Genomic DNA, 16936 nt, shown 5'->3' with positions numbered 1-16936 from the left:
CACGCGCCTAAGCCCTCAACAGATCCCAGATTACTCGGAATTCGTGTGTCAGGGGGCTCAGAGTAAAAATTTGCCTTGGGGGGAAAGTTTCAACAGGCAAAACGTGCAAAACCGCTTTTGAGGCGTATTCCCTAAGCTACCCGGTTTTGCACCCAAAATTCCTAAAGGTCCTACCCAGAAATTGTCCCTGAAGAAGCACCATGAACCCATACTCTAAGACGGTGTCCCATGGCAGGCGTGCCCTAACCTAAGAAGGGATGTCACCCTCTGTATTCACGCAGCTCAGAAAACCCCTGCATGTGGCTACAGTAATATTTTTTACCTAAGCTACAGTGGCATGCTTTCAAAGTGAACAGGGTCAGAAGAACTTACAGTATGTGGTTGGATGGTGAGCGAGGTTGCTGCGCTGGTAGGAGCTTCGTTGGTACAGTGACCTCCAAGGCTTTGAAGAAACTCGTACGCTTAAGCTTCGTGAACGGAGAAGATGAGAACAACAGAGATGAGGGTTTCGTTCTTTGAAGGTCAGAGAAAGAAGAAGGAAATTTGGGAATTTTTTGAATGATAAGGTGGCCCGTGCGTGGGATGACCACCCCCTTTTATACAAGGGAAGGATCACGTGTAAAAGGCTCTTGGGAGACCCTCCACTCGAAATGTGAAACGACGGCTGGACAGTAGGCTAGGCCATTTAATGCGGTTCTCGTAGAGTGTACCGTCGCCACCCACGGCGTTCCACGTATCAGACGCCTGCGAAAAGAATGGAATGCGAAGGGTTGTGGGGGAAGTCTAAAAGCCCCTACTGTGGTCTCCTGTATATGACGTTATAGACCACGAGCAGGAGCTTGGGGGGCAGATGTACGCCCTGGTTTTCCCACGGGTTGTTTAGCAGGGCGAGCCTCGGACTAATCAGGTTTAGTCCGAGGCTCCCGCAGGCCGGAGGCTCTATTTCCAGGACGGACCCTTGTCAGCTCGAGGGGGTCCTATTTCCAGCTCGCATTTGTTGCCCAGGAGCTGAGAATGACATCTGAAGGCCACGGACGGGAGCAGCTCGGGTTACGAACTGCTCAGGTCACGAACTTCTCAGGAAGCTCCGACCCTATGGGAAGTCAACACACAAGATAAACGTGCATATTCCTTCCATCACGTGTCCGATATCCCCCTGACTTCTCGGACACGCAGCAAGAACGTGCATATTCAGACACCCATGGACGGGTTGGGCCGTGCGGCCCATTATCTCCTTCCATACTGATTAGACCACACTTGTGTGTCAAGTTCAGGAATTAATCATGAATGTCACAGATTTGATATGACAAATGGTAAGGTCACGGGATGACCTCCCTACCAACTTCCAGGTGCCTTCTCCTATAAATAGGGAGACCCTGGGAGTTGATAGGGGTTGGAAAAAAATAGTCTTTGAAGAACTATATACTTTGTAAACCAATTACCCAGAGAAGATCAATAATATTGACTAGTGGAGTAGAGGGATTTTAACCTTCGAACCACTTAAAAACGTGTCTTGAGTCACCTAGTTCTTTCCAAAAGATTTCATATCTGTGACGGTTCTACTTTTAGTACTAATCTCTTTCTCTTCTTCTCTTAATTATCTGTTGCCGAAGAACCGCGTCAACAAAACTATAACAAAAATACATTATAACATTCTAACAATATAATAACAATTTAACAATAATAAAAAATTATCCATTAATAATATCTAACAATATTTTAATATTCTTTAAAACTAAATGAACAAAATAAAAATGTATAAAATACAAAATTACTTACCTGCAGTACAACAATAGCAAGATTCAGTACTCCCAATGAAGTCCTGAAATATATACATATATATATTAGTTGTAAATTAATGGAATATTTAAATTCAATATATATAATTAAGAAAATTGTTCATAACCAAATATTAACCAAAACTTCTTATTATATATGTATTTGATGAAAAATACAATCAGCAAAAAAATTATGAAAAGATATACATGAATTTATTCATGAAACAGAGCATTATATTAGAAACATGATGCCTAAAAGAACAAAAATTATAATCAAAACCCAACTCAAAAATATAACTCAAACAACAATCCCATCAGAAAAATCTAATTGATTACAACAAAAATATATTATATACTTATATTACCATATAACTACATACCCGAACTGATTGTGATGAAATAAAACTGAGTACAATCCCAAAAGCTTTTGAAAATGGTGGTTTATGCCTCTGCTCTGCATTCGGATCCTTGGAGCGTTTTTGGAGAGTCGGACGAACGGGGAAGAGAAGATGGATGGGCAGGATATATAGAATATTATTGTCGGCGGAGGTCCGCCGGCAATAATTCTTCAGCTGGTAATTGTATTTAACGGTAATATTTTTATTATTATTACCGGCGGAGCCCGCCGGCAATAATCCGCCAGCAATAAGCGAAAATAAATTGGGCGGTTTGTTTGCCGCGTGAATAAAATCTGATTATTGCCGGCGGATTGTTCGCCGGTAATAATAGATTTTCCGCCGGTAATAATTAAATAATTTAAAAAATAAAAATAAAATTAAAAACCATGATTAATACCGGCGGACTTAGTTTTCCACCGGTAAAGATAGTATTATTACCGGCGGACTGTCTCCGCCGGTAATAGTTCCGCCGGTAAACAGTATTTTTGTTGTAGGGTACCTCGCGCGTTTTGGCCTCTTCATTTCTTAACGTAAAAAAAATAACATGCACATAATTTGTACTTTTGTATAAGAACAATAATGTATATAATATGATATTTGTCCTTTTTATTTTTATATATATGATTTGGCATTATAATAATGAGTTCATATGTGTGTGTGTATGTATTTAAAGATTATACATTTCATTTCATAGTGGAGCAAGTTGGAATTGAAGCTGCTACCAACTGGTCCGTAGTAATCCCAGCGTTGCACGTGTTGGCAAAAGCTCGTGTGTATTTCCTTCCATAAGTTGTCAATCTTCCACACTCCTTCTCGTATGTTTTCACCTGAATTAATAATATATACAATAATAATTTAGTAATTTAGTAAAATTAAACATCATATAATTCTAATATATATATATATATAATATTACATACATGCATCTTAAAGCAGTCCCAATCGTCCACAAGGGGTTGGCCCGGTGATCGAACATGGTTCAAAACTTGTGAGCTTTTCTGCTGAGACCCAAACAAAAGCCTTCCAATCTCATTTATTCTATAGTCTGTCACCTTCCTTCCATGAATTTCTTCGTCAAACTGCTTTTGTGCTTCATTCTTCTCTCGGGACCCACTCAGAGCCTTACGCAACTACACACATAAATAAATATATATATATAATTAAAAGAAAATACTTTTATTATTATGAGATTAATAAATATATAAAATATTAGGTGGAAAGAAACCTTGTGCCAAAAATGAAGGAGTATTGCATCACGTTGATCGTGGTTGATCACTACTACAGGCGTTGATCGTGATGATGATGAGAAATGATGATGATGATGTGGAGAACGAGGAGCAGGAGGAGCGACATGATTGAATGAATAAGTGAAGTTGACGTCGTTTGTGGGATTTGAGCCCATGTAAGACTCCACTACATCAGTCCTTTGTTGCATATTTCCATATTCCATCACATGAGAACTTCCCTCTCCCAAATTGCTATTAATTGTTCTTCTTTTAACCTGTAAAAATATATATAATTCAAAATTAATGAATAAATATTCAAACTTTAATTAGCTGAGGGATCAAAAAAGTCTCTGCTTACCACTTTATATTGGTGTTCCAAAGATTCATTACGTAAGTCGGCTTTGTCGCTGATGAATCAATAATTAAATTAAACACAGATAGATATATGAAATTTATATATAATATTAGTCATTAATAATTATTATTAACTCATAACGTAGTACATATATAGTACATACTACATACCAATCCTCCATCCAAGCAACACTGTACAAGTCCCCTAAGCACGTGTCGTATTCAGAAAGTGGAGAGCTGTAATCATCGTCGGGGCAATACGTTGCAAAACTGCTCTCGTTTGGATTTGATGCTGTAGTTGCGTATATATTTATATTCTGAGGAAGAAGCCCCTCAAATATGCTCCCAGATTCACAGGCTTCGATGTAAATTACCTTATTATTATTATACCCAAAAAAAATTAATCATAATATAGAAGAATGCATATAATAATAAACTTCAATTTTAAGTAAATTATTAATAATTTTGTGTACCATTTTTCGGTAAGCTTTGTTTTCATGCTTCTTTTTCAGTACATCTACGAGATCTTTTGCATATACAATATCTGTTTCACCTGGCATACCTGATCTCACAATATATATGTATATATATATAAATATTATAAACAGTCATGATTTAATTAGTTTTATATATATAAAAAAAATGCCTACATTATTATTTATATTATAGCTATATTCCTACTAATAATAATTCAACTTATTATTATTATTTTTGGATATATATGTACTATTATTATTAGAAATTAATAAAACAAAATTGTTAAGTTTTTACTTTCTATATATATACATAAAAATGTTAAATATAAGTAGTGGTAAGACTAACCGAGTATTCCAGCAGCACCATGATCGGCATAGTATATGAAAACATGGTCATTTGGACCACTGGCAAGGACCTTACCACTACCTCCAGTCACAGCACTTTTATTACCAAGAATCACAGCATAAAGATTTTCAGAGGTAACATGTTCTCCTGTATAATCCTGCATATATAATTAATACGAAATCATACCACTAACCAATTTAATTGAGTCTAATTAAAAATTATTATGTTATATGGAAATTAACATGTATATAGTACAGTTGGCGTGGGTGATAAATATATAATTAATCCGATCAACCAGTCCATGTTTTAACTAATTAATAGTTATATATGATCAGGACCTAATTACATGCATGCATGGTATATATATATATGTGTGTGTGTATGTATGTATATACGTACCTTGGGAACTCCTGCATAAACATTAGGACCGTAGGGCTTGTTGATAATAACACCAGGCCTAGGGTTGTATGGGTTAAATGCAATGTCATCATACATGAAAACAATAATGTTTTCATCTTTCAATCCACCTTTCTTTAGTATTTGGTATGCATGGCATATATCAGCCTGTACGTACGTAACACATACAATATATATATATATATATTAATTAATATCTAATTGAACTTATTATACATAATTTTAAAATGAACATGATGATATCCATGATCATTTTATATATAGCAATATTGCAATTAATAATTATATATAATATATATACCTGATGCCTGTAGTTCTGATAATATGCGGACCCAGCAACAAGCACTGCCCATCTAGTATGATATTTATGGTCCTTCTCATCATTAAGTATTGCTTCTGACTCTAAAGAAAACACCCTAACTATTGCAAGAATCAATGCCAGAAAAAGTTTTCCCCACCTCATCTTTGTAACTACCTGCAAAATAAATAAATAAATAAAATAGTACTCATCAAATTAAGGCCACATCATCAATGTACACCAAATTAAATTAATATATATTTATTATCAATTAATTAATACGTGCACATGGCGACAGATTAATTCATTATCCTATGGGTCGATCGATCGCTATATTTACACAATATCTAGCTACATAAACACGCATGAATAATATGGATTAATTCGAATATATATATGATATGTATAGCACTAATTATACAAATTAATGTATTTTAATTACTATATATGTGAGATGATTCAATATGATCATATATGAAAATGATAAGAGCTAAATAGACCAAGAAACAGAAATGAAATGGGAGAAAATAATAATTAAAATGGTTACCAAATTATAAAATCCTCAAGAGATTTAATTTTCCCTCAAATAATCGCTAAGTTACCTGAACTGGCTTGCCATCTTCAGCTTCATTAATTTATAGTGATCAAGCTCTATGCCTATTTCCTTTTCAAAAAAAAAAAAAAAAGGCTCTATACCTATTGACTCATCATAGCACAAGCACGCCTTATATGAAAACTTAAGAATTAATATAAACAAAAAAGTTTTTATTATCACTTTACGAAAGCTCATTATAGTAGTACTACGACGTATAACTACTCCATAACAATTGTACACGTCAAAATAAGTCCAGTTTAAGTTTGAGGACTACAAATATAAATATATATTTATTGTGTATAGTGGTATATATATATATACTTGATCAATATTAAAGACAAGCTCAAATATATATATATATATGTGTGTGCGTGTATATATATATTAATTAATTGAGACTAGTACTACATGAGAGAGCTAGATATATATTATAATATTTGTGGATATTGCATTTGATTTTATATGTAGAAATTATATATTTAGAATTTTATACAACGTGTTTAACTAGATAAAATTAAAGAAGTAGAAGTGGTTGACATATATACTCATACATATAAATGGTATTTATTTATATATATACCGGATGATTTGCAACTGTATGTGGCACTTGCAGTTATCTTTTCCAAAACAATACAAATTTAAAGGTCTACTTACTTAGAATAAGCAATATATATATATAGGTTATCTTTTTATACACTATTTTGGACAAATTAATGTTTTAGTGGCCTCGTGTTTATGCCAAGTACACTCATACATATACAAATATGCATGCCTAGCTATTACATTGAGGAATTAGGAAACGTAGTATTTTTGCTAGCTAGCTATCATTCATTCATAAGATATATTGTTGCTCAGCATGAGCCGGATTGACAAATTAAGTAATGAGTCAGCCCTACACAATGCTAATTTATTAATAAAAACTATTTAAGGTGGTTGATTGATCTCTAATAATATTCTTTTCATATTAACATAAAGAAACTGAGGCTTAACTAGGTAGGATATATATATATATATATATATATATATATATGATATGATGACAAGAAATAAAAAGTTGATCATCTCTACCTTGCGTACACATCTAATTATAGCTAGGTTAATTATATTAGTTAGAGTTGTAAATAGACTAAGGTTATATTAGTTCCTTACTCTTGTAACTCTTACCATGAGCACTATGAGAGGGAGACACACAAAATTAACCATATATATTTATTAATTTGTTTGGTATTTATAATTCTTGTATGCTTTCACAACTGGGGGCGCTAATCTTTTTTTTTTCTTTCAGTAAAATTTATTAAGATCTATGGAGCTAGCTAGGGTTTCTTATATATATATAGTAAAGAATAAGTTTGCATCAATGTGCAACTAATTGTTACATGGTAAAACCCCGGAATTGCACATGTTGGCAATTAATATATACCGCTCTGAAGTATATCTTCATTCCATATTCGTTAACGTTAATATTCTTTCTCCATAGTTTTCATAAGTATTCACCAATATAAAATAGAGTAATGCTACATATAATACACTTAATAAATTGTGCACACTTTTTATACATTATACATTATGATGTATATTCAATTTTAGCCAATATATTTTTAAGTAGGACCACATCATTACTTTGAATTATATAATTGAAATAATACATATCATTATGTATAACAATTTAAATGTGTTACAATCATTACTTTATAAAATAATAATATTAGGTCTTGCCCTTTCATGTTATTTCTTACCTGATATAAAAAAGTTGTCGCATTTGTTGTTTGATTGATGTGGAATCTATCAATTGAGTAGAATATCCACTTAACCATCACTATAAAAAAAAATTTGACTTTTAGTCAAAAAAAAAAATATATTATCACCACGTTATCACTAAAAAATTCGTGGCTAAAAAATCGTTATGACTAAAAGTCAGTTTTAATAACAAGAATTATTTGTAACTAATAGTCATCACAATTAGTGACAACTTTCTTTAAGCCACAACACATTTATTTTTAGTGATAATTTTAATTATCACTAATATTTCTTTAGTAACAACAAAAAAGTATCACTAATACTTCTTTAGTGATAATTTATTGTTGTCACTAATAGTCATTTAATCACAAAAACAATTCATGAATATATTTAATTAAAATGGATAAAAAGATAAAAGGATGACCAATCAATGCAATCTTATACACAACTAGAGAAAAAACCTGAATATAATAGCAAGTAGCTACATTCATTAGCATCAGAAAAGTTAGGTATATTGTTATACCACTAATATCTAAAGTATTACAGCCAAATCAAGTATGAGACCAGCTGAGAAAAACTAGCCAATAAGCTGAGAGTTCAATTACAGATAATGTATTTTATTGGGAATCAAAAAAAGATTAAAATCCACAAACATCAAAGCTCATTAATAAAAAGAAAAACAGAATCCATTGGACTAGTCATTCTTCTCTTGAGCTTCCTCTCATCTTCATCACCCTTCTTCTTTACCTGCAACATTTTAGTATTGTTATACTTAGAGACAAAATAGTTTATATTACATTTTGCCACAAAATTATTTTGAACTTACCACCACTTTAGCACAAGTCCTCAATATCATTCTCAAAAGACTTTGGTGAGTGACTGTGCGATTGCGATGATGAACAATTCATTTGTCTCATAACTTTTTCAAATATTATTTGCATCGCCTCACACTTTGCATGTAAGGCATCACACTTGGCTTCATAATATGCAGTTACTTCACTCAATCTTTCTTCCATTTCTGATTTCATCTCTTCTTTCATTCCCTCCATTTCTTCTTTCTTGACTGCCTTTCGAGTTGAACCAAATCATTCTAAACGGGCAAGTTTTTCTGATCATAAAACTTGTGAGAAAATCTCATCTTCATTTATTGAGGTGGATCCGTCCTTTAAGAGTTTACTAGTAATCTCATCATCATATTTTTCTTGAAAGGGATTAAATAAAACATAACTTTATCAAACATGTGTTGTCATACAAGATAAATATCAAATAATTATAATATTTATACCATGATATTTTCTTATGTAGAATCAACCCAAGATCCATCCTTTTTCTTGTGGGTTATAAGAAAAAGCTCTCTAGCAAATAGCCCTTTACCTTTCAATTTTTCTTGTTATCAAAATTATAACTTTATGAATATATATATATACTAATCAATTTTATGCCATTTCATATCCCGAATTTTAATGCCAACAAATGTGTAAGCAACAAATAATACTTTCATTAAATGATGATCTCTGACTAATGAGGGCGAGAGGATGTATATCATGCAAGGTGTTGCTGATGTACTGTGTCAACTTAGTACATCTTTTGTATATATAACAATTTTATAATTAGTATAAATAGATAAATAATGGAGAGGAGAAAATAAAATTATAAACATGAATGATTTGAATCCATGTTTTGTCTTTTTTTTTATTTTCTTTTGCATTATTCTGTGTATGATTATTAGTTCAATAAATATTTGTTTGCACAGACAGACTTTTACATATTTTTCTTCAAAACCCATTTATATCTTCACACATTACTCAAAGCCAAAACCCATAAACCAAATTATTTGAATGAAGCTACAGCTAAGGCACATTTTTAACTTAACATAAAATTCAATAAAGTATAATGCATACCTCATCAAATTTAATCCGCATGTAACTCTTGGAACCGGAAGTATGTGCCATATCCACATGAGATCGATTTTTTATGTTTCTTGAACTTATTTTCTGCATTAGTAATACTTAATAGTGCAAGTAATATTATTAGTTATCTATATATAAAAAAAAGTAATTTATACCTTAAATTCTTCTGAAGACCAATATGAAATAAGTCATTTTCATTGTTTTTCAGGAATTGATTTTGGACGAATTTGAGTCATCTCATTATCAAAGTATTTGGCTTTTAACTTGTATCTTCTATTCCGATACCTCTCACGACAAAAGTCCATGAAAACTTCCTTATCTTCCTCTTTTACTTCAAATCTTTCGTGTAAAAATATGGAAGAAAACCAAAATTTTAAGTGCAATAAAATGCTTAAAGTAATTGAATTTTGAAACTTACCTTTACAAGCTCCCATATTTTGTCATTTTTGAATTTCTCAATACAATCCTAAGTAGGAACATCCAGAGGAACATTTGAAGTGTTTTTTAAGAGCACTCCAAGTTGAGTGATGAAAGATTGAGCAGTTTTTTCTATTGGTTTTCTCATCTTGAATTTAACTGGTACTTTTTTGTTTCTGTATTCTTCTAACACCTTGAGATTACAAGTTTCAGAGCGCACTTTCTTCTTAACACCACCTATTACTCACAATACAAATAAAAGTTAGTATAGATCTAATATTTAAATATAAATTACCTAATATAATAAAAAAGTAAGTTTAATTAATTAGTCACTCATACTACTACTACTGTTTTGCCCCACTTCTTTCTGTTGGTTTTTATTTGAAGCTGCTATAAATGTAATACTATCTCCTATAGATTGTTCTATATGTGAAATTGTTGTTAGAAAAACTTAACGTATATTCTTTCTTCTAGCTTTGTTTACCATGATTCCTGCAATATACAAACCATCATAATATAATGTAAATATAATAATGACATATTAAAGTAAAATGATAATTTTGAACAAGCATGTGTTAGAACATAAATATAAATATACACGTACCTTTTTTTATGGTGAATAAGAATCATTGTATTGCTCAAAAACAAATCATGTACACTTATAATTTCCTTCTACCCCTATGTGACTTACATTCCCCATATCTAACTTTACAATTTATGATACCATTCCTTATCCCTATTTTGTTTCCCTTTATACATTGATACAGCAAGTCTCAACTTTAGCTCTCTCTTAATGACCTCCATTGTATGATTGACATGCCAAATCTTAGAGGACCACAAGAGATCATTTCGGACTCTCCAGATATGATAGACTAGAGTTGATACAGCAGCTATGTAAAAACTTCTCCTGAGCTTGGTAAGGTGTTTTGCTTTGGAAATCCAATGCAATAAGGTGTGATAATTTTCTGTTTGAGCTCTGCAACCAATCCACTCCTTCAACTTCACAAGACATAAGTTGTTGTAATCACATTGAAAAAATAGATGTGATATCTCTTCTGTATGATTTCCACACAGAAAACACGTTGTGTCCACTACCTGACAGTGTTTATTGAGGTAGCCTCTGGTTTTCAGCTTCTGGTGTAATGTTAGCCAGAGTATGTATTTGTGTTTCGGTATATTGCATCTCTCCCAGACATATTTACTCCATTGGACCTTGGTTTGTTGATCATATAGTATTGCATGCCCAGATTGAATACCATATTTCACTGCCATGAAAGCTGCTTTATCCATTTTAGCTCTAAAAAGATCCTTAATTTCAACTATTTTCTTCCAGTACCAGCTTTTGTTAAGGTACGTGTATATTGCATCATATACACGTACCTTAACAAAAGATACCAGATACAAATTAAAAAAAATAATCATTCATCATATAACATTGTATCACTGTGAAGCTTATTTCCATCAGATTCATCTATACTTTGAAATATAGCATCATCAATTATAAGTTCTGGAATATCATCTATTTCCCATGTAATAACTTCTGTGTCCTCATTTCTGTTTTGCACATTAAAATACGCATGAATTGATGATTCATTTTGTTGGTATGGCTCCAGATCTTCATATACCTCATCCTCATTATTGTCATCTTCTTGAATTGGAATATTATAGAAGTCTCTAGGTTATGTTCTCACAACTAATAACCAATTTAAATCTTTGAGATCTCTTACATAGTAAACTTGCTCACATTGGCATGCCAATACAAACGGTTCATGAGTTTTCAATAATCATTTTGTGTTCACGCTCACAAACCCATGTCTATCAGTAGCAATTCCTTTGGCAACTTCAACACCCCACCAATCACACTTAAACAATGGAATCTTCAAGTCTCCATAGTAACAGAGTTCAATTATCTCCACTAAGACACCATAATAGTCACGAGTACCATTATTATGCTCTACTCTCACAACAACACCACTATTTTGAGTAGTCCTTCTACTTGAATACCTTTTGGTGTGAAATATAAATCCATTAATGAGATACCCATCATATGAATTAACTATATGAGAAGGCCCTTGGGCTAGTGAAAATAGTTCATCATCAACTTTCCCAATACACCGCAACTCCATCACCTAATTTATGTTTAAATAAGTTGTTGTTAGTACTTGTACATGATAACATCTAACTTTTATATAGAACATATGATATATAAGACATACTCTTTTCTCAAACCATTTTGGAAAAAATTTATTGAATGTTGCCTCTATATTTTCATCTCCATTTCTCCCATGTTCTTCTCTAAAGTCCCTGTTTGACAAAAAATACATCACTCACTTTATATCTATAAAAATTTCTATAGAAATAACATAATAAGAATATTTACTTGACAAAAGGTTGAACTTCTTGACAATTTTTTAATACATAAAGACAAATTTGGAGCCAATCATCTGATGCAAGAAATGTCATGTCTATACCTCTTCTAATAGGAGAACCGACAATTCTAAAGATGGATAGTTTCACCTTATTACACCTTAAATTCACACCCTCATAGTTTCTTCCAACTTGGTTAAACTTAGTATCCACACCATGGAGATATCTTGAACAAAATGTAAGACATTCATCAATCAAGTATGCTTCTGCAATGGATCCTTCTGGTTGTGCCTTGTTACGAACATACTCTTTCAATGTAAGCATATACCTGCAAAAACATATATATGACTAAATATTCTTTTCTAAAATGGAAAACTATAAAACAAAACATAGTGAAAAACTATAAAAACAAATACCGTTCAATTGGATACATCCAACAATATTGCACAGGACCACTTATTTTAGCTTCACGAGGCAGGTGAACACATAGGTGAATCATTATATCAAAAAATGCTGGTGGGAATACCATTTCAAGTTTACATAGTATCAATGGAATTTCTAATTCAAGTCTGTTGAGATCATCCATCTTTAACACTTGACAACAAATTTCTTTAAAGAATGACATAACTGAATAAGAACATCACTTGCATCCTTTGTTGATAAACCACAAAGTGCAATAGGTAATAAACGCTCCAACAAGACATGACAATCGTGGCTCTTAAGTCCTATAATCTTATATTCATTCAATTTAACACATCATGATATGTTTGACGCATAACCATTAGGAATCTTTATCTCCTTCAAAAACTCGCACAATATTTTTTTCTCATTAGATGACAAAGTGTAACAAGCAGTTGGAATCACAAGTTTGTTGCCCTTTTGTATTGGATGAAGTGCTTGTCTAATACCCGTGCGTTTGAGATCTAGTCGAGCATTCACATTATCTTTTGATTTTCCTTCAATATTCATTAATGTACTAAGTACCTTTTCACAGACATTCTTTTCAATAAGCATAACATCCAAATTGTTTCTTTACAATAAGGTTTTCCAATAAGGTAACTCAAAGAAAATACTTTTCTTCTTCCAACCATTTTGTGCAAAGATTCTTCTCGTTTTTGTTTTCCAAATGGAAGAAATTGAAGATAGCGTAATTGATCAAGCACATCATTTCCCAAAAGAGGATGTGGTGCAATATTCTTTTTGGTGGTGCCATCAAACAACCAATATTGACTACGCCATCTATGTGTGATGGGTAAAAAGCGACAATGTCCCATGTGACACTCCTTATTACTGTACTTTAAGTGTCTAAAATGAGTATCTTTATTACAATTAGGACAAGCTAACTTTCCTCGATTTACCCAACCAGATAAGTTTCCATAAGCAGGAAAATCATTAAGGGTCCATAAAACAGCTACATGCATCTTAAAATTTGATTTTCTAAATGCATCATATGTATTAATACTGACATCACACAACACTTTCAATTCCTCGACTAATATTTCCTGGAGCTATAGAACCAGGTATTAGCAATGACAACATAAAATATGGTTGTTTCATGCACATCCATGGAGGTAAGTTATAAGGAACGAGAACCACTGGCCAAGTACTATGACTACTGCTCATATTACCAAATGGATTGAATCCATCACTTGCTAACCCAAGTCTAACATTACGAGGTTCTTTGGCAAAGCTTTCGTGCATCATGTCAAACTCTTTCCATGCCTTAGAGTCTACTGGATGCCTTAGTAACCCATCATTACTTCTTCGATCATGATGCCATGTCATTTCTGAAGCTGTGTTTAATGACATGTATAATCTTTAGCCTTGGTGTTAAAGGAAAGTACCATAATTTTTTATGAAGAACTTTATTTTCCTTTTTGTGTTCTTCATCTATCTTCCATCTTGATAGTCCACATGTTAGACACTTTTCTTCTTTTTCATTATCTTTCCAGTACAACATGCAATCATTATTACATGCATCTATTTTTATGTATCCAAGTCCTAAATCTTGCACCATCTTCTTTGCCTCATAATAACTATTTGGCAAGGTATGACCTTTCGGTAGTATGTCATTTAAATACTCCAACAACTTAGTAATGACTTGTTACTCCAATGGCTAAGACATTTTAAGTGAATTAACTTAACAATGGCCGAAAATCTCGAATATCTCTCGCACTCTGGATATAACTTTTCGTTGGCATCTCTTAATAATCCAAAAAACTTAGATGCTTCATCATTAGGCTCTTCGTGTTCATATCTATCAAAATCAACACTTACCCAATTATTAATATTGGGAGCTCCAAAATGAGCCTCTAAAATATCATTCATTGATTCTTCATCTGAATCGTTACTAATGTCCTCATTTGCATTACTTACATTTTCAATTTCCCTTTCCCCATGCATAAACCAGCGGGTATAGGTCTTTTGAATTCCATGTATGATCAAATCATCCTCAACATCTTTCCTAGTTTTAAACAAGCCATTATTGCATTTCACGCAAGGACAAGAGATCAAATCATTCAATTCATTGTGTGAAAATGCAAAATCAAGAAATGATTTAACTCCTTTTTCATACTCATGACTTAGTCTATATCGATTTTTCATCCAACTCTTATCCATTCATGTATTATTCAATTAAATGTTGTGTAATAAACAGACTTTTTCATTTGCTGCTTGAAACAAGGATCACACACGTCCAACACCAAATCTTTCAAACCTGAATACAAATAGTAACAATGAATCATTATCAAATGAGTATAAACACAAGATCAATAAAAGCCAAAGTCCTCTCATTATTAACTAACATTAACTAATAGCAAACATGTTAATGTGAATGAGAAATTGAGAATCAAGAAGTTAATTGATAAATGCCTTTTTTGTTTCTTAAAGCATCAATGAAAATATCTTCTTAGCTTGTTATTCTTGACATAGAACAAGAATCTCTTCTCTTCCCAGCCAAATCGCTCTCATGAGTCATAAATATATATATATATATATGAAATAAAAGCACATTGCACATGAATCTGGTCAACATACAAAGAAGTAACAAATTAGTTACACTAAAAAGCATTAAGCCCCAATATACATATTTATATATATATGAAAGAAAAGCATACGGAACGAGGGAAGCCACTACTAAACATCATATATTAGTGAATTGCTAAACATCACATACAAAAACAGAGGAAACACTACTCTCAAAATTATTTAAGGAATAGTTTCAATTTAAATCTACCCTGAAAGTGATTATATTATTCCTTTTAGTGTATATTTTCTTTGGCTTTTTTGTTTGATAGAAAATTATATAAATAAATAAAATAATGAAGTATATGTAATAAATAAAATAATGAAGTGTATGTAATACAATCCAGTTTCCATATATCTAATGTAATCCAATACTAATTTTCTTAGATCAGAATTGAAAATAGCAAATCCATGGGATGTGTAGCCTCATTTGTCCCCAACCCATATCTTAATTGGGATGTGTAGCCTCGAATAATATCAATATTCCTTAGTTGAGCATTTGAAATAGAGAACTGAGTAATTAGCAGAAAGAATACTAGCAGTGCAACCATAATTACTTAGACTATTTTTTTAAGGCCAAATGGTTCACTTCATGCAAGTTTTTGATGAAGAAATTAAAGTCCTCAAAATAAATGTGTCCATGCAAATGATCATGAATCACAGCAAGCAATACTTTGGTCAATAATACCAGCTATAGTAATACATAAGTTTAATGCAACAAGTTAAATGGGCACTAACGACTAAGTCAGCTTTTGATGACAAATTCCAAAATTTTGGAAATTCCACACCAAGATTTGTCCCCATAACAAGCTTGAATCACAGATGGAAAAAAAATTAAATAAATAAGTAACGATTAAGTAAGCTTTTGATGACAAATTACACACCATAAACATAGATTTGGATACTTTGTAGATAGATTGAAATATTAAGCAAGATATTCTCAGCTCCAAGCACGTTTTAGCTGAATAACAATGATCATCACACACAACACAATCACAGAAACTAAAACAATAAGCACTACAAAACATAAGAGTTTTATATTGGTTTGGTCCAAGAACGGCCTACTTCTATCGAACTCTCCACTATCATGGAGATGGAAATATCTCAAAGTCACTCACTCCAAAAAAAAAAAAAAAAAAACACAAGTATGACTATTTTCTCTTTTATTTTCCCAGATCAATTTCATACTGCTAATTATTGTTTTTTGGTAAAACCTAAGTAAAATTGGCCAAAATCTGATAGCCAAGGCAAGTTATTGGTAGTGGGAGAAGAAAGAGAACACCCCAGGTGGATGTGTTTATTCTTTTGTTGAACAGTTAGAATTATATTTAGTTTTACTATTCTTATAAGCAAGACACATTGAAAATGATGTTTGAGATTAGTATCATGCCCTGCTTCATTTGTCCCCAACCCATATCTTAATTGGGACGTGTAGCCTCGACCAAAATTATAGGGATGCATTTTGACAAAATCAACACAAGATAAAAGCAATTCATAAGCATAATTGAAGCATAATATTTGCTTGAACGACAAAATACAACAAACATATCAGACTTAGATTCACATACACAAAGGATCCAATCTTACATTTGC

General features: G+C 32.3%; 1 protein-coding gene across 2 annotated transcripts; it reads right to left on the bottom strand.

Moving 5' to 3' along the window:
• Nucleotides 1-2781: 2781 nt before the first annotated feature.
• LOC133821074 (vacuolar-processing enzyme alpha-isozyme-like) lies at nt 2782-5953 on the bottom strand. 2 transcript variants are annotated; one of them, XM_062253584.1, is made up of 10 exons: nt 5896-5953; nt 5297-5470; nt 4978-5142; nt 4579-4735; nt 4230-4318; nt 3928-4130; nt 3761-3809; nt 3402-3677; nt 3097-3306; nt 2782-3003 (listed from the first exon to the last, which is right to left on the bottom strand). In XM_062253584.1, exons 2-10 carry the CDS (start codon nt 5456-5458, stop codon nt 2860-2862), a joined length of 1455 nt encoding a protein of 484 aa, XP_062109568.1. In that variant the 5' UTR covers nt 5459-5470; nt 5896-5953; the 3' UTR covers nt 2782-2859. The 2 variants fall into 2 exon arrangements, with proteins under 2 accessions (XP_062109568.1, XP_062109567.1); XM_062253583.1 differs by lacking the exon at nt 5896-5953 and adding an exon at nt 5841-5891.
• Between the last annotated feature and the right edge of the window lie 10983 nt (nt 5954-16936).

The sequence above is a fragment of the Humulus lupulus genome, chromosome 3, assembly GCF_963169125.1.
Source record: "Humulus lupulus chromosome 3, drHumLupu1.1, whole genome shotgun sequence".
Classification (NCBI taxonomy): Eukaryota; Viridiplantae; Streptophyta; class Magnoliopsida; order Rosales; family Cannabaceae; genus Humulus; species Humulus lupulus.
This window is presented reverse-complemented; position numbering and strand designations above follow the sequence as displayed.